This window comes from Sturnira hondurensis, unplaced genomic scaffold (assembly GCF_014824575.4).
Source record: "Sturnira hondurensis isolate 20B ecotype Veracruz unplaced genomic scaffold, ASM1482457v3 Scaffold0022319, whole genome shotgun sequence".
Classification (NCBI taxonomy): domain Eukaryota; kingdom Metazoa; phylum Chordata; class Mammalia; order Chiroptera; family Phyllostomidae; genus Sturnira; species Sturnira hondurensis.
Window position 1 is genome coordinate 3,009,720 of NW_028094950.1, and position 26,399 is coordinate 3,036,118.

The 26,399-nt window shown below is 40.3% G+C and overlaps 1 protein-coding gene across 4 annotated transcripts in view; it reads left to right on the forward strand.

Annotated features, from left to right (window-relative positions):
- The window catches only part of WDR35 (WD repeat domain 35), a 55,035-nt gene that overhangs the window by 17,745 nt on the left and 10,891 nt on the right, over positions 1-26,399 (forward strand). For 2 of the 4 annotated variants that reach the window (XM_037035420.1, XM_037035421.1), the window contains exons 11-22: positions 2,132-2,164; positions 2,529-2,589; positions 8,574-8,718; positions 10,138-10,207; positions 11,440-11,493; positions 13,548-13,657; positions 14,125-14,335; positions 19,555-19,635; positions 23,090-23,226; positions 23,537-23,740; positions 24,832-24,978; positions 25,645-25,777. In XM_037035420.1, coding sequence (XP_036891315.1) covers positions 2,132-2,164; positions 2,529-2,589; positions 8,574-8,718; positions 10,138-10,207; positions 11,440-11,493; positions 13,548-13,657; positions 14,125-14,335; positions 19,555-19,635; positions 23,090-23,226; positions 23,537-23,740; positions 24,832-24,978; positions 25,645-25,777 — 1,386 coding nt within the window. The remainder of the gene's footprint in view (positions 1-2,131; positions 2,165-2,528; positions 2,590-8,573; positions 8,719-10,137; positions 10,208-11,439; positions 11,494-13,547; positions 13,658-14,124; positions 14,336-19,554; positions 19,636-23,089; positions 23,227-23,536; positions 23,741-24,831; positions 24,979-25,644; positions 25,778-26,399) is intronic. The other 2 variants (XM_037035422.1, XM_037035423.1) reach the window with 1 other exon arrangement.

The window sequence follows — 26,399 nt, forward strand, 5'->3', positions numbered from 1 at the left end:
GAAGGGCGTCAAGTACAGGTAAGGGGTGGGGGAACCTGCTGACAAGCAGGCAGTTAAATCATGAGGGTACCACGCTGTTTCCCATTGTCATCTTTTCCCACTGGGTCCCCAGAACACAGAATGTTGGAAGAGTCCTCTAAGGAGAATCGGACCAGTTCCAGAGAAAAGACCTCCAAAAGTAGCCCCATTGGGAGTCCCCAAGGAAATGTCCTTGCCCATTCACCTTACTGAGGACCAGAGTCGATGAGGCTAACCCATAAACAAACAGATTCCAAACAGCTTTTTAGTGTCACCTCCTTCACTGTAAGCAGACAGACAAGGGTCATCAGAGATTTAAGAGAATCATCTGATTTAACATGAAAATAAAACACAAGGAGGAAGGAACTGGGAGGAAGCAGAAACTATTTGGAAAGAACAACAGAATCATTTTAGGAATCTTCAGAGAATTAAGAGAAATTACATCGGTGAAGCAAGGAAAGTGTGCTATAGGAAAGGAAGTGTTTGGAAATTGCAGATATGATAATAGCAATGGAAAACTTGAAAGAAGTGTTAGAAGAGAAAATGAAGGAAAAGTGGAGCAAAAAGATAAGGAAATAGAGAATAGAAGTGAAAATGTAAGAAAAGTAGACTGCTGGTCCCAGAAGGTTAGCATTTGAATAATAGTTCTAAAAAGAGTGAACAGGCATAATGGAGGCTGATAATTCTGAGAAAAATTCAAGAAAATTTCCCTGAAGAAAAATATTTCCATATCAAGTCACATCATTGTGAGATTTCAGAACACTGGGGATAAGAAGAAGACCCTGCAAACTTTCTAAGAGGAAAAACATGTTCTGTAGGACCAGGTAACTTACTGGCATTCAACTTGTCAACAGTAATACTTTGGAGAATTGCTTTCAAAATTCTGAGGGAAAATGATCTCCATCTTGAATTCCATGTCTTAAGTGAAGTATTACTTAAAATGAAGGTAAAATGAAGACATTTTTAGATATACAAGCTTACCGAAAATTTACCCTATGGACTTCCTGGTCTTAGAAAGTTACTTCAGGATGCGGTCTACCAAAATGAGGACTAAAGCAAGAAAAGGGAAGAAACAGGATAACCCAAGAACAGCGGTGAAGAGTGGTCCTGGGGGACAGTCGTGCAGTGTGCCCGGGAGCCATCCCGTGACAGCGGGTCACACAGTTCTGGAGGAAGTTCCAGATGAAATCAGTAGAATTTGTAATGTAGTCGAACCCTTGAGAGGAGATGTGTGTAACTGGGAGGTAATTGGGGACTTGAGTTAGTAATAATTAGAGAAAACTAAGCAGAGAGAAAAAAAATAAAGACAGAGCAAAATGGAAAGGAGAAAGGAGAATAGATCATGATATACTCATCGGTGAGTAGTATTTACATAGTCAGAATGATGTACTAACTGGGTTTTTTAGTTAAAAAAACTTCTGTGAAGTATAGTAAACTCATTCAACCCTAAATTCTGACCTAACACATTTTTAAGTGGTAAAGGGAGGATGGAAGTGTGCTCCTGCGGGGTGGGAGCCATGCTGAGGCGGGTGTCTTTGATGGTGGGGAGTCTGTGGACAGTGTCCTAATCGAAACGAAGCAAGCAGACTGTCATAAATGTGTTAGTACTTAGGTGTGTGGAGGTGGACATCCAAGGGATGAGTTTAAGAAGCTAAAAGTTTATCATTACTCTAGGGAGAAAGAACTGGAAAGTTAGGGGGGGAGACTTGTATTTTTGGTAAGAAGGCTCATGGAACTATTTGAGTCTGTGAGCATGTACCTGGTAAGTAAATTAAAAAATACAAGTTACTTGTGGTATTTTGTGGCAGGAAGAGAGCTGGTTAATTTGAAGTCATTCTCTTAATCAGGATAACATCTCAGTAAAATAGTATTCTCACTATTCTTCCTAGTACAAGACACAGAAGAGGTGCCTAGGAGTAAAAGTTAAAAACGAAACAGTCGCTGTAGAGTGTGTCGTATGCTTGATGGTTTTCCTAGTATGAGTTGTTGATCAGTATTTGCTATGTGGTAACTAATGGGCATTTTAAGTCATTTTCACTGGGTTGGATTATGTTTTTTCTAAATTAACTGAAATTTTCTGAATTTCTCATATTATTTATGTATTGCTTCAAAGGAGGAGAGCGAGATGGAAACATTTGGTGCAACGGTAACAAATTAAATTAGCTCTTATAGCTGATCATAGGATAAAAATGAATATTGAGATGATAGCTGATCCATAATCTTAGAAATATAAATTCTGAAAATTAGCCAGTGTATTTGTGTTTCTTAAGTGGCCTGTTAATAACCACAGTGTTCCATTATTGAGAAATCAGTCTTGGTTTAATTTTAATTTATATTTCTTTATTTTAAATGCTATAGATTATACTTATCTGTTATGCTTCGACTTAATTTTGTCCATTATTTCTCAGTTAGTGATACTTGAAAAAGAGACAAGCATGGTATGTTAGGCATTATTTCCTTTACTGTACGTAAGCAGGAGTTCTGACACCTTTTGTTTTCTTTGTTCACAGTATGTGCTAGTTCTTTGTAATTCTATTGGTACACCTTTGGATCCCAAATACATTGATATTGGTAAGGAACTGTTAATATTTATTCCCTCTCTAATCAAGTTTTATTTGTAAAGCTAAGTCAAAAACCTAACAGTATTTTAAACTTAGAATGGTGTTCTCCAAAATAAGGATGAGCATACTCCTGGTCTGCCAGGTCCAGTTTATGCCTTTTATCACGGTACAATTAATAATGCTCTGTTTCACTGAATTACCCAGTAATATCCTGGTTAGTACAATCCATTGTAAGGTTATTTCATCTAAAATCCTTAATGATCTCACAACTGCTACACTGCCATCATTTACTTTAAAGGGGAATTATAATTGTGTAGGAATTGGTATGCAACGTAATGATTAGTATGTAATAAACTCAGGATTATAGAAAGAATTTTGCCCTTAAACCACTTTTATTATTAATAAACTGCTTGTAAATACCTCTCTTCCATAAAGAACACTTAGCTGCTCATAAAAGTGAGTTTTCTTTTTCCAGAATTTTCCAATGAAACGTGTCTATTAATAGGGACAACTTAAAAAAATTCCTGCCTTTTTGTTTTCAGATATTTGTTACTTCAGATGTACCATTCCCTGTAACCAATAGCTATGAAAGTAATCATTAAGAAATTTCAAATCTTATTCTAAGTATTGTGTTAAAAATCATTGCAAAATATTTTCTTGCTCTTTCACTACAACTTCCAGAAGTTGGAAGTTGGTTTTCTTTTAGAGTATATGGTAGTTATGGGATATGGTATTAGAAAAATTATTAGATTTCAGCAACTTGAAAACCATGGAATTACTGGTGTGTTCTGAATCGGAGAACCAGTTTTTTTCCTTCAGATTTCACGTTTAGCCTTAACAGTCAAATGTTCGTGTCTGCCTTTTAAGTGTTTTATTTTGCTGAGCCCTGTGGGTAATACAAGCAAATCTGAGATACTTATACTGACCTCAGAGATTTTATACTTTATGTTTAGGGTCTTGGGAACTCACTTTTATATCTTGAAACTTTTCAACTCCGTGTCTTATGTTTGTTGCTACATAGGTGTATTTATATGTTTATATATGTGTGTATATGTATGTGAGTGTTCCGTGTTAAAAGGCTCAGCTTAAAGTTACTGTGCACTTGTCACATGAACAGCTTCTGTTTATGACAAACAAAAGTCTAAGGAATGAACTCTGCCAATCTTCAGGTTATATGCTTTTTCTTTTAATATCAAGTTTTAACATAGAATTATAATGATGATAGGATTAGTTTCAAAGTAATTTTGATTGCAGATATTCTATTTTTAAATAAAGCCAGATGTAAATTCTTCACCTTCATAATGGCAAATGCTTGAGGGTGTGATCATTTGTAGTTTGGGGTCTAGAAACTTTTTTTGCAGTCTCTGTGGCTGAGATTTCAACAAACGGTCCTTTCACTGGTTTACTGCCAAAGTAAACTCAGCCAAGGCTCCACATTTTTTTCAAACTGTAAAGTTCCCTTTTTAAGTTTCTATGCCAAATTTTCATGAGGACTGGAGGCTAAAGGAGAAAAAGTATGTAATTGCTATTATTGTAGAAAGTGTGATTTCTGCTTTGTCACTTAGTCTTCCTCCTGACAGTTTCTGTAGACACTCGAGAAGAGAGCTGTGTGCATTATTATAGAATCCGTCTGTGGGCTTCTCTCAGTAGACGTAGTAGTCAGGCACCCTTTTGGGGATTCTTTGAGCCCTGAAACACCTTTGGTGTGTTTCTATTCAAAGTACTCACTCTGCACTGTGATTGTTCATTTTCTTGTCTTTCTTCCGTATATGATTTTGAGCTTCTCGAAGGTCTACATCCGTTCCTTTCTGTACCCCCATTGCCTAGGACTGTACTTGCACCATGACAACTGTATATTGACTGTATGAAAAGATTTAAAACAGAATCCATTTATGTAGTACACCATCAATGAGTATATATTGTTTCAGGTACTGTACTGGATACAGGGAGGGATAAGAAATTAATAATGACATCTCCTGTAGGATGTCTAAATGAATGATGACAGTGGGGTTAATCCATTGAACAATGACTGTTCCTCCCTGCTGTGTGTTAGGTGAGGTGCTGGGTGCTGCATGAGTGGGTATCAGCGCATGAGGATGTCAGGGACGTTTTTCCTATTTAGAGAAGGTTTCATGTAAGCTGGGTTTTGAAAGGCATTCCTTCAGGTGACATTTTAATGAGAGAAAACAGCATTTGTTGAGGAATGAAGGCATGAAAAGTGCCTGAAAACTATCGGGTGCCTGTGCCACAGCTGTGTTAGTGGGAGCAAGGAGGAGCGTTCTAATGGGGCCCCGGAGCACTTGCACCGAGCCTCTGAATGTGGTCCAGGAGGGGCCATTTGGTGAGAGCGTTTAAGTGCGACTTCAGTTTGCCAGCCCCTCGAAGGGCTGAGAAATGAAACGAAGGAAAGTGGCGGAACATTGCAGATTAGGCATTTAATTCGGTCCTCAGCACTTAAATATTATCATACAAGCAGGTTTTACTTCTATGTGAATTCATGGATTTTAAAAAGCATTTTAAATCCTTGCTGGGCTAGCCATTACTACCACCTATCATCACAAAGTTTAATTAATGAAAGCATAACTACTTTCTTAGAGATTTTTTTCTAATAGTCGTGGATCCTGAGTTTCCCTTTCCAGATGTTGAATAGCTGAGCAGGACATGGAGTGTTTTTATCTTGGTTGCGTTTTCTTCCTGAAATATCCTGTTAAAATTTGTTCTTCTAACTGTTTTCTAAAGGTTAGGTCTAGGAAACTAAGAACCAATCTACTGGGTGGGGTGGATCTTTGAGTAGAAATCTTGCGTAATGGTGGATGTAGGGTTAGCCACCTGTGCAGATTTGCTGAGATTAACTGCCATATTGATTCAGAAGGACAGATGTTTCAGGTGTGTTCGTATTTTGTTTTCTCTGTGGACTAGAGGATCTGTACGTGGTTTTATTATGCAGGCCTGTGTGGGTGATACAAGTAAAAACCGTGATAGCAACCACACCTAACGCTCAATAACCCATAGCTGTAGTGGCTGCGGACAGGGATCTGGAGCCGTTACCAGTGTCTGTGCCCCGGCCTCTCCCGCTGTCTGGCTGTGCAGCTTCAGCAGGTTGTTCGGCCGTTTCATCCTTCAGTTTCTACATCTGCTAAATGGGAACGATGATGATCATAATGTCTACTTGAGAGGGCAGTTGTGAGTTCGTACATGTGATACACTGATTGTGTATTAATATAAGTGTATGTTATACATTATAACTATGTAATTATAATTAATACAATTATATTAAAATATATCCCTGGCACAATTTTGGAAACTTTAATAAATATTGGCTTTTGAAATTATTAAGCATTTATTCTGTGCCAGGCATTGTACTATGCTTTTTACTTATTATTTATTTTAATCTTTAAAGCAGCTTTATAAGGTTGGTATTTTATTATTATCTTTAACTTACAGTAAGTAAACTAAGGTTCAGAGAGAATATGTAATTTACCTAAGGCCATGGAGTTAGCAAGTGCCTGTGACTTTAATACAAGAAATCTGACTTTTACTGCGAACCATTAACATTTTAACTTTGAATTAATCAAGCTAATGATAAACTCTTGTAATTATTTAGAATTTATGAAAATAAAGGGGCATAAGTGTAATTTGTAATTGCAGGTAAACATTGGTAAGAGAAATGCTTTTATATGCTCAGGAAAAATGATTATTTTATTAGAAAGCAGTTATGGTTTGTGAACTTTGCATCCCATTAAGGGCATAATAGTCAGTAGCATCAAAGTATCCGGGACAGAATTTACTAAGACTTTTGCGAAGCTCCCAGGATTCAGTGAAGACGGTGTCAGCGACAGCGGAGCAGAGCCTGGGCCTGGCCTGCTGACTCTGCACGCGGTGCCGCCACAGGCTTTGCGGCACCCTTCTCCCAGGCCGTTTTACGGCAAGTTCCCCACAGGAAGGGCTTCTGTCTCCCTCTAGAGTCTGGTGCTAGCACACATTTTTAATAGAAAAGCCCGACACTTGTAAGGAAAACAAAATTTAAATACGATTCACCATACCGAGTTATTTAGCATTTAAATATTCTTGAATTTGAATCCCCAGGTTGTTAATCTGTTCCGTTAACATTATACCATCAGGCTAGTTTCTAACTCTTTGCTCAGTTTCTAAGTCTCTCATTGCCTTAAATGTCTTTTACTTGGCCTTCGGCAAGAACTCCATAAATGGTAGCTGCAATTAACACCATTTGTTTATTCTGGCCTGATAAATGGTGACTTTTCATAATATTTGTGAGTAGAAGAGTAATTTTTGTACCATTTTACCATGAATTCATAAATTAGGTACTAAAATGATCTTTTATGAAGGAGTTTTTGTTTTCATATATTTTCTGTGAACTTATGTTTATTTTTATGTTATTTATTTTGTTTGTGGCTTTGACAAGTTATTTTCCTTCTTTAGCGCTCCATTTCTTTACCTGTAGGATGGATTTGATGAGACTGTCTGTTTCACTAAAGGGTACATAGTAGTAGGAGTTCAAATAAATGTTCTCTAAGAAGCAGAACATATGAAAAAAGTTATATGTTTAGGAAAATATATTCCTAAATTAGGAAAGACCTCTGGAGAATTTTCTTTTCTAAATTAATGAGGAAATACAAGACATATGAGAGCAGAGGGAAGGATAAATGTTGGAACCAAGCAGTAATGGTGGTGGGGATGGAAGGAAAGAATGGGATTTTATTTATCCATTCATTAGTTAATGGACATTTGGGCTGTTTTTACATTTTGGTTGTTATGAATGGTGCTGTTAGGAACATTTGCGTGTGAGTTTTTGTGTGGACATGCTCAATACGTTTTTATTTCTCATGGGTGTACCTAAGCGTGGAGTTACTGGGGCCTGTGGTGACTCTGTGTCTGGCGCTTTGAGGCGCTGCTGGGTTGTCTTCGGAGCGCAGCACTGGGCATTCCTACCGTCCTCCTCATCCCTGCCAGTCCTCAGGTCTGACCGCTGGACCCAGCAGGTGCAGTGGCCGTGGAGTGGCATCACACTGTGCCATTTGCCTGGTGGCTCATGCTGTTGAGCGTCTTTCATGTGCTTAGTGGTCATTTTTATATATTTAACTTTTTTTATTTAATTGTTTTTGTTGTTCAATTACAGTTGTCCCAGTTTTTCCCCTGTTGCTCTCCCCTACCCTATCTCCCTCCCTCCCTAATTTCTTATATCTTCATTGGAGAAGTTTCTATTCAGGTTCTTTGCTTATTTTCTTTTCTTTTTTTTAAACATATTTATTCATTTATTTTTAGGGAGAAGGGAAGGGAGGGAGAAAGAGAGGGAGAGAAACATTGATGTAAAAAATGGGAGGGAGAGAGAGGGAGAGAGAAATATGGACCAATTGCCTCTCCTACAGGCCCTGACCGGGACCGAACCCGCAACCCAAGCATGTTCCCTGACCCGGAGTTGAACTGGAGACCTTCTGCTTTGTGCGACTTTGTCCAACCAACTGAGCCACAACAGTCAGGGCTGCCCATTTTTCAATCAGACTATTTGTCTCTGAGTTATAAGAGTTCTTCACATATTCTAGATACAATTCCTTACCATGTGTATGATTTACCTATATATTCTCCCTTTTGTGGGTTGTCTTTTCAGGTTTTCGGTGGTGTCCTTTGAAGCATGAATGTGTTTGATTTGGATGAAGTCCATTTTATCTACTTTTTCTTTTGTTGCTTGTGCTTTTGGTGTCAGATTTAAGAAACCATCACCCAAGCCAAAGTCACAAAGACCTACTACTGCGTGTTTTCCCTAAGAGCTCTATGGTTAGGTCTTTGATCCATTTTGAATTAATATTTTTGTATGGTTTTACAAGCTTTTGACTCCTATCTGCTTTCCCAGACAGTGTGTAGGGTATGTTGTCTGTAAGGTGAGGAGTTGAACTCAGTGATCACTGAAGTCCTTTGCAGCACGGTCTGTGATTCTGTGGAACTGTAACCCGATTGTCTCCATGTTCTTTTTAATAGTACCATTGTTTGTTACAATGACCAAAACCCACGTGATTGCAGCTTCAAAAGAAGCATTTTATACCTGGCAATATCGCGTGGCAAAGAAGCTCACGGCCTTGGAAATTAATCAGATGATGCGGTCTCGCAAAGAAGGAAGAGAAAGGTATATCTTATGATGCATATTTTTTAGAAGCTCAACCATATCAAATTCATTCTAGTCTTTATTTTTCAAAGCCTGTAGAGAATCTGTATGAGTTTATTTGAGCCAGATTGATGACACTCTGGGGAGTAAGGTCTCAGATGCTCCCCTCAACCATACCACATTTCAACCAGACATAGTTATAATTGTCATGCTCGAGAACCGTAAATTGTTTCGGTTAATAGAAATAATGTTTTCCAGTTTATTTGAATATCTTTCAAATGTAAACGTTAAATTTATCAAAATAAAAGAGATGTAAACATGGTGTAATAAAAGAAGGCCTTTAGAGATAAAGACTGAAAATCTATGTTTTTATTATTATTATTTTTAAAGATTTTATTTATTTTTTAGAGAGAGGGGAAGGTAGGTAGAAAGAGAGGGAGAGAGACATCAGTGTGTGGTTGACTCTCACGCACCCCCTTACTGGGAACCTGGCCTGCAACCCTGGCATGTGCCCTGACTGGGAATTGAACTGGTGAACCTTTGGTTTGCAGGCTAGCACTCAGTCCACTGGCCCTCACCAGCCAGGGTAGCAACAATTTTTTAAATCTTTTTAATGTATCAGGCTGTGCATGTATATGTTTCATCAACACAATTTTATTTATGTCTCTCAAAACCCTCGAAAGGAGGAGCTGTCATCCTTTTATACAGATGGAAAAATTGAGGTTCAGAGAAGTTAAGCAACCTGCCCAGGGCCTTGTAGCTGCTCCATGATGTATCTGTTCTATTTATCTCTGTTCATTTGAATATTTTTTCATTGTGCGTCATAGAGCACCTGGCAGTGTGTGGCAATGTGCTGCACACTGGACAAACAGTCCCTGTCTCCAGGAGACTCGCCACTGTTGGGGGAGACGAGTGAACCAGCAGTGATACGTGGATCATTATTAAAATAAAGGTGTCAGAGAGGTGAGAGTCCCAACAGAGTGCATCTTCCTAGCACAGTAAACGGAGAAGGATTCTTTACTTCAGAACAAAAATTCCAAAAACATTTAAGTTTTACTTTCCTTAAGCACATTGATAGAAGGGAAGTTATGGAGAAATGACAGGGAGACTTGGTATATTAGATGTTACTCCTGACTGATGTTCTTTTGTGAATAAGGAAAATATCTCTTGCAGCTTAACAAAATTCATTGGAAATACGTGACTCAGTGTTCGGATGTATTTTGGCACAGCTTTCAGGAACACATCACTTGTATAACTAGTGAGCACCTGGTAGATAATACCTGCCTTTGTGAGACTGAGCTTTGTCAAGCACTCTTTAAATTGATAAGGACAGTTATATTAACAGCATTCGTTGGTGCCATCCAGTCGGTTAGCTGTTTTAGAGGTTCTGAAATAGTGTGACCTTTACACTGTCTTTGAAGTTCTGATTTTTTTTTCCAGAATTTATCATGTTGATGATACTCCTTCTGGATCAGTGGATGGGGTGCTTGATTACAGTAAAGCCATTCAAGTAGGTGATTTTATTACTGCCGTCAAATATTAGTATCTGTAGATTTGAACATACTATAATTTTATTTTGAGATCTAAAAAAGAATTTGTTTCCAGTGATAGCATATTATTCTAGTAATTAAAAAAGATTTTATGTATTTATTTTTAGAAAGAGGGGAATGGAAGGAGAAAGGCAGAGAGAAGCATTGATGTGTTGTTGCCTCTTATGCGCCCCCCATCCAGGGACTTGGCTCTCAACCCAGGCATGAGCTATGACTGGGAATTGAACTGGCGACCCTTTGGTTCGCAGGCTGGCACTCAATCCACTGGGTCATACCAGCTAGTGTATTCTAGTAATTTAAAAAACCTTTTTCTCCTGAAAACCTTTTTCTAGATCTATTTTTTCTTCATTTGATTTTTAAAAACATTTAATTTTGAAATAATCATAGGCTCACAGGAAGTTGCAAGAATAGCACATAGAACCTCTTTACCCAGCTTCCTTCAGTGGTGATGTTTTATACAACTGTAGCATAAGGTCAAAATCAGGAAATTGACGTTGATACTATTACTTTTAAACTGTAACCTGATTCGTTATTGTTTGCGCTGGTTTTTACACGTATGTGCATGTCCATAGTTGTATGTGATTTATCGTCATGAAGGAACTTGTCTTATGCTCCTGCTTCATTTTCACACCCACTCTCCCCTGCATCCCTGTTCCCGGGAACCCCTAGTTTGTTTTGGTCTCCAAACCCTGAGAGTGTTTTACGAATGGAACGAGACGGCATGTAACCTGTGCAGATGGGCTTCTTGTCACTGAGCATACGCTCTTGGAGCCATCCAGGCCGTGGCAGTGCCAGGCCCTCTCGCTTCCATGTTTTGGCCTGGTTGGGCCTTCTGCCGGCTGTTCGTCTTTTATGAGTAAGCTCAGATTTTTGCCTCCCTGACTGTGTCTGTGTAAGTGAGATGCTCCTTCCTCTATGCTCTCATGATGCCTGGGTGGGCCTCTTTTTTTTTCTTCATACTGTACTGTAGTTAGGGATTTGGTTCTCTGCCTTCTCCCGAGGGCTTTTGACTACTCCCTGAGGGTAAAGACTTCATCCGAGCGTCTCCAGGGCTTAGGTCAGGTCCAGCACACAGTCGGTGCTCAGTTGGTAAATGTTTGTCAGTAGGTGTGTTGTTGAACTGCATTCTACCTTGAAGCAGACTTATCATTCAGTAAATATTTGTTAAAGAATAACAGTTGATTTATTTTAGGGCACAAGGGATCCAATTTGTGCCATAACTGCATCTGATAAGACGTTGATTGTGGTAAGTTGTGAAAAATTTATTTTATGAATAATAATTGTTTAGATCGTAAAAACAAAGTAAAGCAATATATTTTGAATTTAAATATTGTCTTATGGGGCACTTTGTGTGTTACTGAATCCAACATAAGAAATGAAAAATTCTTAAAGATTGCCTCACAAAATGTCACTTTTGCAGAAAGAGCTGTTCATAGAAGCAGTAGAATGGGGCCTGTTGGGTGAGCTGGGCACCGGGTCGCAGGAGCCCCCGAGGGGTTGGCAGAAGTGGGGCGGGCTGGACGGTGGCTGTAGGTCTAAGGGGCTCCTCCTCCGCGCACCGGCTCTGTTGCACTGGAGAAGGTGCTTTGGCTCAGCGGCTTTGAAAAGGCTCAGCATGAAGAGGCGGTGGGATTGCTGGCCGGGAAAGTGAAGAAGCACATGGCAACTTTTTGCTGAACTTTTCAAAGAACATCAATATATGGTATCTTTTCTTGAGTTCTGACATTAGAAAATATTAATTTTAAAGGTAGTGTTTAAAATAGTAATGCTGGTAGAGGCATTGAATTTGAATTATGTTACCAAAGCCTTAACAGTGTCTGTTTCCAGTTCTAGTTATGTTCTTTAGCCATTAGTTTAAGGACATTGAGGACATTGTCCTTAAACCTTTTGAGGACATTGTATTCATATTTTTTTGAGGACATTGTATTCATATTTCCTCACCCAATGGTCTTGGTGTGTCTTTTAAGTGTGTATTTGGTCTTAGGTCTGTGGAGTCTCTTGTTTTGTTTTTTTTTATTATTATTTATTTATTTTTTAAAGATTTTATTTATTGACTTATTTATCTTTAGAAGGGAAGGAGAGGGAGAGAAACATCAATGTATGCTTGCCTTTCATGCGTCCCCTGCTGGGAGTTGGCCTGCAGGGTACTGGCCTGCAACCCAGGCATGTGCCCTGACTGGGAATCGAACCGCGATCCTCTGGTTCGCAGGCCCGCACTCAATCCACTGAGCTACACCAGCCAGGGCCTTGTTTTTTGATATTTGCTAGATGGTAGGAGTTTGTGTGTGTGTGTTTCTGATGTTTGCAGAAAAAGCAACTCAGAGCAATCACAAAAACTGACCTAATTCCTAAATAACAGAGCCTGCCTATAAGAAACGCACTCTCGTGGTCAGCACCGGCCAGACGTGTGAGTGGACAAGATCGCCTTTGCATTGGAAACTGCTTCCCTGTGGCCGTGTGAACAGTTTTTACAATGATTACCTTTTAAACTTTTTAAGCCACAGGACCCCATTTTCAAAAATAAAATCTCATCTTATCAATATATTAAATTTTTTCAAGCCCACACGTCCCTTTTCTACATGAAGCCATATCCTCCCCCTTCAGCAGCCCCGGGCCTCCCCAGCCTTTCCGACAGCCCCCCGAGAATGAGCTCAGGGCAGCACTGCTGTGTCAGCGGGGAGGCCCCCGCTGTCCCTTTGCGCGGTTCAAGGCACAGGAGGTTTGACACCTCAGTTCTCTCCTTAGGGCTTGCACGGAGTTGCATGGAAGCTTGCACTCTGTTTACTTGTAAACACATTTAAACTCCCGCTGATTGTATCACTGCTGTCTGATCATCTCCCTTCGCTGCACACGCGTGTTGGAAAGACGGCTGCTCCTGGGTAGACTCGTTGCAGGGGGACTTCGGTAGCAGCTGTTTCGTGGGCGGTCTTTGATTTTTCGTGTATGTGAAATTCCAGCTTTTAATGTGCCCCAGTTGTCACCCTAGACAACAACCGTAAATAATACCAAGTATTTCTTCCTTGGGATATAAGAATGTATGTATTATTGAAGAACCAGGTTGTTGACTTCTTTTGAATACTATATGAAAAAAAATTGGATCCCTTTTTACCATTTTTAAAAGGTTTTCATTAACTTAGGAGGTAAATATGTACTCAATGTGGTTCAATAGCACAAGGGAATTCACTATGATACCAACACTTTGGTTGTGAAACAAATGTATGCACATGTAGTGAGACCTGTAGTTGTAATGTAATGTTATTATGGGAAATTTGCTTTAGTAATCATAAACAATTTCCACAGGGTCGTGAATCTGGCACCATCCAGAGATACAGCCTTCCTAATGTTGGTTTGATTAAAAAATATTCCCTTAAGTGCCGAGCTAACCAGCTATCGCTGAATTGCAACTCTAGGTAAGCCTGAAAACTCCCTCAAGCAGATGTCTGATTTAGAAGTTATCAGTTTGGATTGTTGGATTTATATAATAAATGCAAGGTATGTGTTTGCTTAAACTTGTCTGTAGTTTAATGTGGTTTTATTCTTTATTTTTATTTAAATATTTATATTTCTTATGTGGTATTTGGTTTAGATATCTTTCTCTAGCTGGGCAAAATCTAGACATTTTAGTGTAATATTTTAAATTATTTATATACCAGTTGCTTTAATCCTTTCCTCACAAGGAAGCAAAGTGGAGGGTAGTCTATGTCTTCTATCAAATTTATAAAAGTTTGTTTCAAATCAGTTACTATTTAAAGCCATTTCTACTGTATTTCCAGGTTCTGATGAGCCGATTTTGAAGAAGACTGATTATAGGTGGTTACACCCATGACTGCAGACACTAATTTACAACTTTTCCCTTCCCCGATTCCACTGTTTGCAGTCGCCTTGCTATCACCGACAGCTCAGGGGTGCTAACTTTCTTTGACTTGGATGTGCGGGTAACCGACAGTACGGGACAGCAAGTCACTGGTGAGCTGTTAAAACTGGAGCGAAAAGATGTCTGGGATATGAAGTGGGCCAAAGATAATCCTGACTTGTTTGCAATGATGGAGAAGACAAGAATGTATGTTTTCAGAAACTTGGATCCCGAGGTAAAAACAAGAAATGAGCATTAATGGTGCTTACATAATGAGCCAAATATTAAGACCTGGATATTTCCCATTTGTTTCTGCAAGAGGTTTATTGATGTTGGCTGCATGAATTTCTGAAAGTAAATAGAAACATTTCTGTAGAGTTTTAAAATGTTTGGTCTTAAGAGGGTATAATACTTATCTTTTAAATATTCTCTACTTCCTCTGAAAGGCACTTCCTAAGCATTTTATCTGTTGTTCTTGGAATGATGATTATTAGCTATGTAGTCTTTATTTTTTCTGTCAAAGTTAAAAAAAATTGGTGGTCTTATTTACCATAATTGCTTAAAATAACCTAATAAAAATGTGGATTTGAAATTCCTTGTCCCTTCATTCCCTTTGGCCTGGGTGTCCACCTTGTCTCATTTATTGCACATGCGCTATCAGCCACTAACCCGTGTTCCTTCCCACTCTGACTTACGAATGTGCAGATGTAGGCTGTGGTTTATCTGCGCTCTCTGGGGTACCAGGGAGCCCCTTTCTCACTCACTTTAAAGTCATGTCTTGATTTTCTGTTTGTGGTTCACACAGATAACTTTTAGGCTCTGAATTTCCCTGTCAGATTTAGGCTCTGAATTTGGTCTGCTGTGCTTAGGAAAGTCAGCATAACTTGAGCGGTAGCCATCATGAAAAGATAACTCTTTTAAACAGTTAATGGAGTTTCAGTTTGGAATTTTCTGTACTCCACTAAGATAAATAATAAGCAGTGAGTTACTAAATCCTTAGGTCATGAATTGTTGGTGGTTTGGACCTATAGTTTTCCACGTGGGAAGGAATTGCATGCTTGGGCCCTGAGCTGCTGTCGATCGTCTGTAGTAATTTATTTAGTGATGAAATATTGGCTTCTCTAATATTCTAAATTATTTTTACATTTCCCCACCTGAGCCCCACAGGGTCTTTGGGTTGGTAAGTGACCTGCAGGAAATTGCTCTCAAAGGTTTTGTTAAAGCTGGTAGGAGTCTTCAGGATCTTTGTGTGTGATTTTTAGACCCTGAATGATGATGAATGATGATTTGAAGCAAAGGCATTCGTTTGACCTGTAAGTGTGGCCTCTTCCAAGGGCCCAAGGGAAATTGCACCCTTGCCACAAAGCAAGTGTGGGAATTTCACAGGGGACTACAGGATAACCTTGAAGATGGAGGTAGAATACTGTGTGAACATTACAGCCCGTTTTCCCATCCTTGGAGATTATGACTAATTACAGCTTGTGCTGCCCTGGAATTGTTTCCTGGAGAAGTGAGAGTGTTGTGCCTGCCTGTTTGGAATGTGTGTAGCGCTCACGGAGAAGGCATTGCCAGGTGAAATCTTTGCCTGTGGAAAGTGTTTCTTAAGTGGTTTTAACAGAACAGCCTCCTTCTTTTTGAATTTGAGTTTGCTGTCTGGCTTGGCAAGTACTTCGGTTTCTATTAGATTTATGGCTAGGTGAATTTTTATAACCTTGCCACTGACTGGGTGACTTCATGACCCACGCTGTACGGCTCTTTTCCCTTGTGAGGACCGTGGCTGGCTGTGGTCCCCTTGTGGGTGCTTCCTCTGCCGTTCATCCCCCAGACGACCTCTGGGAGCACACGCCCTTCCCCACAGAGCTCAGTGCAGCAACTCACTTGATCTTAGCCAAAAGGCCGAAAAGCGATCAGTGCAGCAACTCAGACACGTGTCCTGGGCTCTTACTCTGGTGAGAGCTGCTGTTTGGCAGTGAATGCTGAGCACAGTTTTATCCATTTGAGTATTGTCGTGAGTTCTAAATTTATACTTTCCTTTAAGTTGTAAACTCTTCTTCAGATTACATGTGAGAAAGGGTGCCATTGGTGTGCAGAGTTCTAATTCACTGATAAGGCACATTTTCTTTGAGAATTAGGAAATGAGAATTTTATTTTGTATCTTAAGTACATAGATTTTATTGATTATGCTATTACAATTGTCTCAGTTTTTCCTCCCCTTTTCTCTCCCTTAGCCCTGTACTGCCCCTTCCACCTGCATCCCCCCACCCCTCTTAGTTCGTGTCCATGGGTCACACATGTAAGTTCTTTGGCTTCTCCATTTCTTATGCTCTTCTTAACCTCCCCCTGTCTATTTTGTTCCTACCAATTATGCCTCTTATTCCCTGTGCTTTTTCCTGGATTCTCCCTCCTCCCCCTCCACACTGATGACCTCCATGTGATCTCCATTTCTGTGTTTCTGTTCCTGTTCTAGTTGTTTGCTAAATTTGTTTCTGTTTTTGTTTTTTAGGTTCAGTTGTTGATAGTTGTGAATTTGTTGTCATTTTACTGTTCATATTTTTTATCATCTTTTTTTTTCTTAGATAAATCCCTTTAGCATTTCATATAATAAGGGCTTGGTGATGATGAACTCCTTGAACTTGACCTTATCTGGGAAGCACTTTACTTGCCCTTCCATTCCAAACGATAGCTTTGCTGGATAGAGTAATCTTGGATGTAGGTCCTTGCCTTTCACGACTTTGAAGACTTTTTTCCAGCCCCTTCTTGCTTGAAAGCTTTCTTTTGAGAAATCAGCTGATAGTCTTATGGGGAACTCCTTTGTCGGTAACTATCTCCTTTTCTCTTGCTGCTTTTAAGATTCTTTCCTTCTCTTTAGTTTTGGATAATTTAATTATGACATGTCTTCGTGTATTCTTCCTTGGGTCCAGTTTTTTGGGACTCTGCGCTTCCTGGGCATCTATTTTTTTCACAAGATTGGGGAAGTTTTCCTGCACTATTTTTTCAAATAAGTTTTCAATTTCTTGCTCATTCTTGTCTCCTTCTGGCACCCCTATGATTCAAATATTGGAATGTTTAAAGTTGTCCTGGAGGTTCCTATGCCTCTCCTCATTTTTTAAAATTCTTGTTTCTTCATACTATTCTGGCTAAATGTTTATTTCTTCTTCTGCTCCAAATTGTGATTTGAGTCCTGGTTTCCTTCCCATCACTGTTGATTCCCTGTGTATTTTTCTTTATTTCACTTTGCACAGTCTTTACTTTTCCCCCTATTTTGTGACCATACTCAATCACTTCTGTGGACATCGTGATTACCAGTGTTTTGAACTTTGCATCTGAAAGGTTGGCTATCTCTTCATTGCTTAGTTCTTTTTCTAGAGTTTTGATCTGTTCTTTCATTTGGGCCAAATTTCTTGGTCTGGGTACACCTGTTATGTTGTAAGAGGCGGAGCCTTAGGTATTGGCCAGCATGGGTCAATCTATGTCACTGCCTTTGGGGAGAGGGGTCCCAGAGGCAACAATGCTGCTGGCTAGGATCTTAGCTGGCTTTTAGTCACTTCCCCTGCTACCCACAAGTAAATTAGGCCCTCTTGGTGCTGATTATGGGGAGGGGGGCTATGTACGTTCTAGGACCCTGTGGGTCTCTCCAACAAACTCTCTTGTGAGGCTAGAAATTTCTCCCTCTGCAGCAACCTCCACAGGTTCTTATAGCCAGAGGTTTTGACAGTTTACTTTCCCTGCACTGGAACCCTGAGTTGTGTGGTCTGTCTTATTCCCTGGTTGTTCCTCCTGGTTTATTTGCACATGAATGTGGGCTACCTGGTCCGACAGCAGCTACCTTGTACCTGGTTCCCTTGCTACACGTCCCTCCCCCCGCCCCCCCCCCCGGCTGCCCATCTCCACCCCTCCTTCCATCTGGGTGAATGTTTCTTTAACTCCTTAGATGTTGAACTTCCATACAGTTCGGTTTTTTGGCAGTTCTGGTTGTTTTTTGTTTTTAAATTTGTTGTCCTTATTTTGGTTGTGTGAGGAAGCAAAATGTATCTACCTATGCATCCATCCAGGAAATGAGAACTTTAATCCTGACATTTCCTGTGTGATCATTTTCGTCTCCAGGGACCCCTCAAGGTACAGCCCTTTTATTTGTTCTCTTGGATCCCCCCTCTTGTTGGTGTTCCTAGTCATATGCATCTTTCTTTCGTAGCACATGTTTTTCATCCACAGGCTATCATTTTTGTGCATTGGCTTCTTTTCTAAACAAGGAATTTCCGAACTTTTGAACACATACCTTTTTATTTAACATAGCACCTTTATGTAAAATCTCTCTTTTTTTGAGAAAATAAAGGGATTTCATAATTTTTCTCATATAATTTGACTATTTCAGTCAATAATTCCTACTTTTCAAAATAAAATATGTACTTTAAAATCCAATTAACACATATAGTAGTGTACTTACAAGGGCCTCATTCTTAAACCTAGACATGCTAAACTCAAACTGAGTATGATTCAGGTTTTACTCAAACTAAATGTGATGTTTATTTTCATTGTTTTGGTGTCTTCTTATAAAAATGTCTGTAGTTTCTATCATATATGCAGGACTTTCAGAGTGATATATGTGATAATGTAATTGCACTTGGACTTGTTTACTTTCTATTTCATCATGACATACATATACACACGTATTTTTAAAAATTACCTTTTGGCACTGTTTCCATAGCCAGACAGTCTCATCCTATTCTGTTTACAGTGTTCTCGGAGGTATTAGGTATATTGGGAGTTTATTTCTTCTGGTCTGTATATTCATGCCTAGTGTTTCTGCTAGGGATTTGGGGCGGTTACTTCACAATGTTCATTTACTATAGCTTATTTCTCCACGCCTTATAATACTGGGATAAGAGACAGACACATAATAGACTCAAGTGTTTACATATTGGCAAACTAAATTTTCTCATGTAAAAATCTATCAGAATGCTATCTGGCTAATGTTTACAGAGGACAGATTTTTCATATATATATGTCCTTAAATACAAATATAGTTTTTGTGAATTTTATTAAGAGTTAAATTTAATGTTAAATCCCATGAATAAAAATTATCAAGCTTTATAAAGCATTTTTGGATTGGTTAGAAAATTTACACTGATATTAGATGTTCCTAGGGAATGAATATTGATGATATAAGGTATGGTAATAGTAATGCGGCCATGTGAGAGAACGCCCTTTAGAGACATGAACCGAAATCTTTAGGGATAAAATGTCATGAATTTTATGAATCTACTTTAAAATACTGAAATTGGCTGAAGGTTATTAACCAAAATGTTAATAATTATTTAGATGATGGGTATATGGGTGTTTATGACATCCTTTCTACTATTTTATTGGTTTGAAAATTTGATAATGAAACTTATGATATGTTAAGGAATGAAAATTTTATATAATTAAGTATAACATTTGTTTTTGTCTTTAAAGGAACCCATTCAGACTTCTGGATATATTTGTAACTTTGAGGATCTAGAAATTAAATCTGTTTTATTGGATGAGATACTAAAGGTAATTCTTTTTTTTTATGAGTTTTTTTCCAAAGGTAATTCTTAAAAAACAATTATATTTCTGCTGCTGGCTTGACTGGGATTAATTTCTGCCCCGAGCAGCGTGGTGTCCCCGTTACGAGCATCGGGTGAGGAGTTGGACGTATCTGGCGTCCAGCCCTGCGTTGTTAGTTGTGTGTCCTTTACGGAGGCTCCTTCGTCTCTTTGCGTTTCCCTTCCCTGTTCACAAGCCTTAGTTTCCAGCCTCTCTGAAACATGGGCGATGACAGCGCTTATCACTATACAATTTAAAATGCGCGAACAGCACTGAGCGCAGTGCTGAGAGCTCAGAAAATGGTAGCTGGTTGTTGTCATTGTTTTTACATTAACAACAAAGAGTTTCTGAAGAAATATTTGACAGTTTGATAGTTCTAGGACACTTGAACTAAAGTGTCCTTTTTTCCAAAGTTCACTATCTTTTCTTTTTTGCTGGTATTTAAAATAATCGATTTCTGGTTCCTGATATCTTTTTGAGCTATTACTTTGGCCTTTATTAACCATCTTTTGAGAATCTTTTTTCTCCAAGACTATAATGAGTACAGTTTTAGCTTCATTTTATCTGAAACATTCACTTTTTATATGTACCTCATATATTTTTTGGAATTAGGATAAAAGATTTTCAATTTCCAGAAGTTAGTTGCAGTGTGTAGAGTGTTTTCATATGTTCGTTACAGCCGTTTTATTATGTACTGGTTTTTTTTTCCTGTGTCATGAGTACCTTACAGGAGCTGCAGGGCCCCCATCCAAAGTGTGGTCTGGTTGTTGTGTGATGACCCCACAGACACCGGGAACGTGGGAGAAGGTCACCACGTACTTAATGAGGCTTTTGGGGGAGAAGGGGCAGGCTTCTCAAGCTGGAATGAAAATGGCTTAAGAGAGCAGGGCAGGGAGACTGGCTTGCGGTCGTTAGAGGGGAGTTAGTTGTTCGGTAAATCTTTTGGGAAAAAGGACAACCAAAAGGCCTTATATCTTCATTCATGAGAGAGGAAAGGGGAAATACATATTCTCTGGTGTTATGTGTTGAGTTTAAACAGTATCTGTGGAAACAAGTTCAATTCTATACAGGTCTGATGCCTTGAACAGGCACAGGTCTTTCTCTTTACTCTTCGCAGAGGTGCTGGCCACACAGAGAAGAGCGAGGTGCTCCCCCGGAGGTCACGTAATCCCAGACCGCAGTGATGCCGCAGACTCCATTTTTGATGTTTGCCGACAGCTTTAAATTCATAAAAAACTAAGCAGTGTATTACCACTTTGTTTACTGCATTTTCTCTGTAAATGAATCCTTAATTTTGATTAATCTTTTAGTCGGCTGGATTTAATTTTTTTGTAATTTTTTTAAAGAAAGGTTCATCGTTGCTGATTAGCTTAAGTTCTAGGTGTTTGGAAACACCTGTGGTGTCATTGCTCTGATGAGTGCATTGACTTCTATGAAGGATTTAAAAATACACGTGTGTAAATTGGTCAGGGGGACTTTAAGACTCTTGATACATTGGACACTGTTTTATGTGTGTATATTAGGATAAAGAACACGCACAGCACCATTGCCCCGTTTCCTGGCAGGAGGCGTGAAACTGTGAGAGACACCACGTTCTCGGTGCCAGTTTTGTTCTCTATCTGACTTCCTAAATGCAAAGCCTTAAAGGAAAGAGTATTGTTGTGCCTTCCTCTGGGGCCTTGTTGACCAGGAAGCATTTAGCTGAACTGTGGATTCTGACAAAAATTCAGTTTAAGAAATAACATGACTGTTGTACACCTAAAGTAATGCAATGTTATGTGTCAGTTATGTCTCAGTAAGACAGGAGAAAAAGAAATAACATGAGAAATTTCTTGGGGGGCTAGAGAAGAAGGAATGCAAAAGGAAAAGAAAGGGAATTAACACTGACTAACGTACTTCCCGTGAGATGTTCCGTACACGTTACATGTTGTGTCCGTTTGTTACTGTCACCGTGGTACCTTGGCACAGACCTCGTTTTTAGATGAGGAAGGCTCTTAGTGGGTAGAATGATTTACCTAAAATGTACCTGTTCATTGATGCAGCAAATGCTTATTGACAGTAAGACATGGTTCCTGGCCTCAAGGAGACGAGAAATGCAGCAACCAGACAGGGTTGGGCATGCCGTGGGTCAGTCAGTAGGGGGTCTCTGCAAAGGTCTGAAGCAGGGAGTGTTGCCGGGTCAGTTCTGAGACCGAGTAACGTGAGCAGCACAGCCAGACATTGTGCTGCATATTTGGTGTGTGTTATCTCCTTGAATCCTCGAAACTGAAGGAAGTAAGTTTGATTATCTCCATTTGCTCAGATGAGCAGGCTGAGGCTTGGAGGGAAAAACTGATTTGCCAGCGACACCTGATTTGCAGAAGTCAAAGACGTGGTTTGACTCCGGGCTGGCTGTCTGGCTCCGGAGCTGGTGTAATTGGCCAGATGAGGAAGGGGAGAGGTGACGGGGCAGGGCCGCTCAGGTCATAAGGGACCTCACGTGCTGTGCAGTTTGGATTTCCTTCTGGAGTCAGTAGGGGAGGGAAGCGGGAGAGTGACATCATGGGGTTTCCGTTTTGGGAAGATGGTTTTGGCTTTTTGTGTGGGAAGTAAGGGAGGCAGGGCAGGCTCTAGGAAGAGTTACCATGTAGCCAGGAAGCAGTGGAATTAGGGTTTGAGCCTAAGTCTGCCTGAGTCCCAACCTCACGCTCTTTTCATACTGCTTCCTACTTTGTACCCGGGAGTTCCCCGTAACTTTTCCGTTTCTAGAAGCCGTGCTTTAGTGGCAGGGTGAGCAGGGGTGCCTGCGGCGCAGTCCACCTTTTCAGAGAACTCGGTTTCTGGGAGCCACTGCTGATAACACCCGGGGGCTCTGATTTTCTCATCTGCTTCACTTTTCATTACCTGGAATGTGTAAAATATTGCTGAGTTCATTGTAGCCTCTTGCCTCCTTTCTTTGGACATTAGCTCTTTTCTTCTTCAAGACTCACCTTCAGGGTTTTGTTTTGTTTTTGGTCAGTCTACAGTATTACAAAAGAAAAGTGATGAGCACTAGCTCTTTCGTTTGCCTTCGCCCAGCAGCACGTGGAGCAAGTGCTTCGTCGCCCCAGCGGGGAGGGAGGCGAAGGAGTGGGGGCCAGAGGCCCCGCCCACGTGTGCCCAGCACTGTGGCTGAGAAGGGAGCAGTGCCCGGGGAAAAGACGGCTGAGCTGAGGGAAACAAGTCTAGACTGGGACCCCGTCTGCCACTGCCCCTTCTCCCCCACAGGTAGCCTGATAGCTGCAGGAGGGATGTTTTTGAAATAACTCAGAAGACCCACACCTGGGACTTTCTTCCAAGTTTCGCTTACAATATGATGCAGTTTTTTTGTGAAGCTGTAAAAAAGAAACATAGAGTCCAAAGGCAACTATTTAAGTTCCTTTCTTTTCACCTTTTCTTTTAGAATCCAGAACATCCGAACAAGGATTATATAGTTAATTTTGAGATTCGGTCCCTGCGAGATAGTCGAGCCCTGATCGAGAAGGTTGGAATCGAAGATGCGTCTCAGTTCATAGAGGACAATCCGCACCCCCGACTTTGGTATGTGAAGGTGGAAGCTCCTCCCAGGTGTCTGCCATGTGCTTTTAAAGCCTCGGCTCTGTCCCGGGCCTCTCACGCTGGCCTCCACGGGTTGGACTTCCTGGTCTTGCTCTTCTTTTTGAGATAAATTCACTTTAGATTTGGAAGAGTTCAAAATAAGCATCATATTCCATGAAACTTGTATAAAATGTGTGAAAATAATCATTGCTCGCCATGTTTCACTGGCAGCCATCATTAGAGTAATTGAGTTTAGTTCGAGACTTGTGCATCAGTAATTTGCAATAGACTTTTCTCATTCTTTTCTCTGAAGGCGCCTGTTGGCTGAAGCAGCCCTTCAGAAACTGGATTTGAACACGGCGGAGCAAGCATTTGTGCACTGCAAAGATTACCAAGGCATCAAGTTCGTGAAGCGCCTGGGCAACCTCCAGAGCCAGTCCATGAAGCAGGCGGAGGTCGCCGCCTACTTCGGCAGGTTCGAGGAGGCTGAGAGAATGTATCTTGACATGGACAGAAGGTCAGTGATGCAGGTGCGGGCACCCCAGGGTGCCTCCCGAGTTGGCAGTGTTTTCATGAATAAAGAATGTAAAGTAGACTAACCGCACCGTACTGTTTCTTTTAGAAAATAATTTCAGTTTGGATTATGTCCTAGATATTTCACATGCCCCTGATTAATTTATGGCTTTTAATTTGGGGGCAGTTTTCTTCGTAGTTTTTACACATGTGAACCGCTGGCCACAGGAGACTGTTTTACTTGATAGGAAAAATAATCACGTGAATACAGAGACTGGGGGGCTTTCATCATTCATTACACAGTTCATTACTTGGCTTTAGGCCATTCTTTAGTTTTGTGATGTCAAGGAGCACAAAATAAAAGTCAGACATATTTAGGGATTGAGTTTTATTTTTTATATTTTACTTCAGATTTATGTAAAGTAATGTATAAACTTCATTTCAGCTGTAAACATTATGTCTAATTTTTATTAATATTATTTGTACTTCCAGGAGATCCATAATACAACTTAAGCCCTCTACAAAAAGATAAAACCAAATGTGTTTTTGTATGTTTGGTTTTCAAATAAGCCTGATCATATCTAGGAAACTGATGGAAAGAAGTGGTTATTATTTAATTATTTTGCTAAGGAAATTGGAAGTCTAGGAAAGTAAAAGGCGGGAAGTTTTTCCCTTTTCCCTATTCCATGTTCTCCCCATTGCTTCTTACCTGGTCAGGTTGTTTCTGAACTGTTTGGGGATTTACCTTGTCTCCCTGTTCATTGCTGTGTATTCTCAGTACCCTAGAATTGAACCTAGCACATAGTAGGCATTTGATAAATATGTCAAATGAATAAGTGAGTGAATGGCTCTGGCTGGTGTGTCTCAGTGGATTGAGTGCCAGTCCATAGACCAAAGGGTCACCGGTTCAATTCCCAGTCAGGGCACATGTCTGGGTTGCAGGCCAGGTTCCCAGTAGGGGGTGCGTGAGAGGGTGCGTGAAACCACACATGGATGTTTCTTTCCCTCTTTTCTCCTTCCCTTCCTCTCTCTAAAAATAAAGAAATAAAATCTTTAAAAAAAGACAAGTGAATGAATGACTGCCATTGTTTGCAGAGATCTTGCTATAGGCCTCCGGCTGAAGTTGGGAGACTGGTTTAGGGTCCTCCAGCTCCTGAAGACTGGATCCGGTGATGCTGATGACAGTCTCCTTGAACAGGCCCACAATGCCATTGGAGACTACTTTGCTGACCGACAAAAGTGGTAAGTAACCTGTCTGAACCCCTCAGCCATTCGCCAGCACTTAAAATGCAGCTGCCTGCACACTTACCTGTGAAATAGTGCTTGGGAAATGAAGCCGTCCTCCTGGATCCTGAACTTCAAGTGGCTCTAGGTTTACAGTGGTGGGGGAGGGGCGGCATGAGAGGCTTAGGTTGTTAGACTAGCCAGGGCGCCCGTGTTCCCGAACCCACAGGGCCGGTGCTCGGGGGCAGGCGGCTCCGCTGTGGGAGACCGCGGTGTGCAATTCCAAGCCACTCCGTGACTGATCTTCAAGAAATAAGAAAATAAGAACAGTATTTTATGTGGGCTTATTTTGTCATTGTAGATTATTTTCAGAAATCATTGGCTTTTATTTTTAAGTTTTCATTTTGATCAATATGCTGTTTTATTTATGTCAGTGTTTGGAAGTGCCACTCACTGTGCATTAGATGAAAACAATATTAAGACTACTCAAAGAATAGTAACTAAAAAATTCTTCACAATTTTAGATGTTTTTCTCCCCAATTTGTATGCTTCAGAGGCATTTTGTGACTGAGGATGATGACTGGAGTTTACTAGTGATTCTCATGGAGGAACGTGATTTGGTGAAAGTGCTGTTTATCTGGAGATTCACATCAGCCTGCAGAGCTTTCTCTTTTTCTGCCCTAGGTTGAATGCTGTACAGTATTACGTGCAGGGCCGAAACCAGGAGCGCTTAGCTGAATGCTATTATATGTTAGAAGATTATGAGGGATTGGAGAGTCTTGCTAATTCACTTCCAGAAAACCACAAGTTACTTCCAGTAGGTATTGGACATTTTAGTTCTTGAAGTTGCTAGTTTACTTTATAAGGTTTTTATGGTTTTTAAACATTTACTGATTTTAGAGAGAGAGAGGAAAGGAAGAAGGGAGGGAGGGAAAGAGAGACTGAGAGAAAGAAACATCCACTTGTTGCTCCCCTAATTTATGTGTCCACTAGTTGAGTCTTGTATGTGTCCTGACTGGGGATTGAACCCGCAGCCTTGGCATATTGGGATGATGCGCTAACCAACTGAGCTACTTAGCCAGGGGCAAAGTTTTTTTTTTTTAAATCGTCTTTTTATTTATTTATTTATTTTATTAAAAAATTTTTTTTTAGATTTCATTTATTTATCTTTAGAGGGGAAAGGAAGGAGAGAGAGAGAGAGAGAGAGAGAGAGAGAGAGAGAGAAATATCAATGTGTGGTTGCCTCTGGTGTGTCCCCTGCCAGGAACTGGCCTGCAACCCAGGCATGTGCCCTGACTGGGAATCGAACCGCAATTGTGTGGTTCGCAGGCCCGCGCTCAATCCACTGAGCTATGCCAGCCAGGGCTCGTCTTTTTTTTTTTTAGATTTTATTTATTTATTTTTAGAGGGGAAGAGAAGGAGAGAAGGAGAGAAGTATC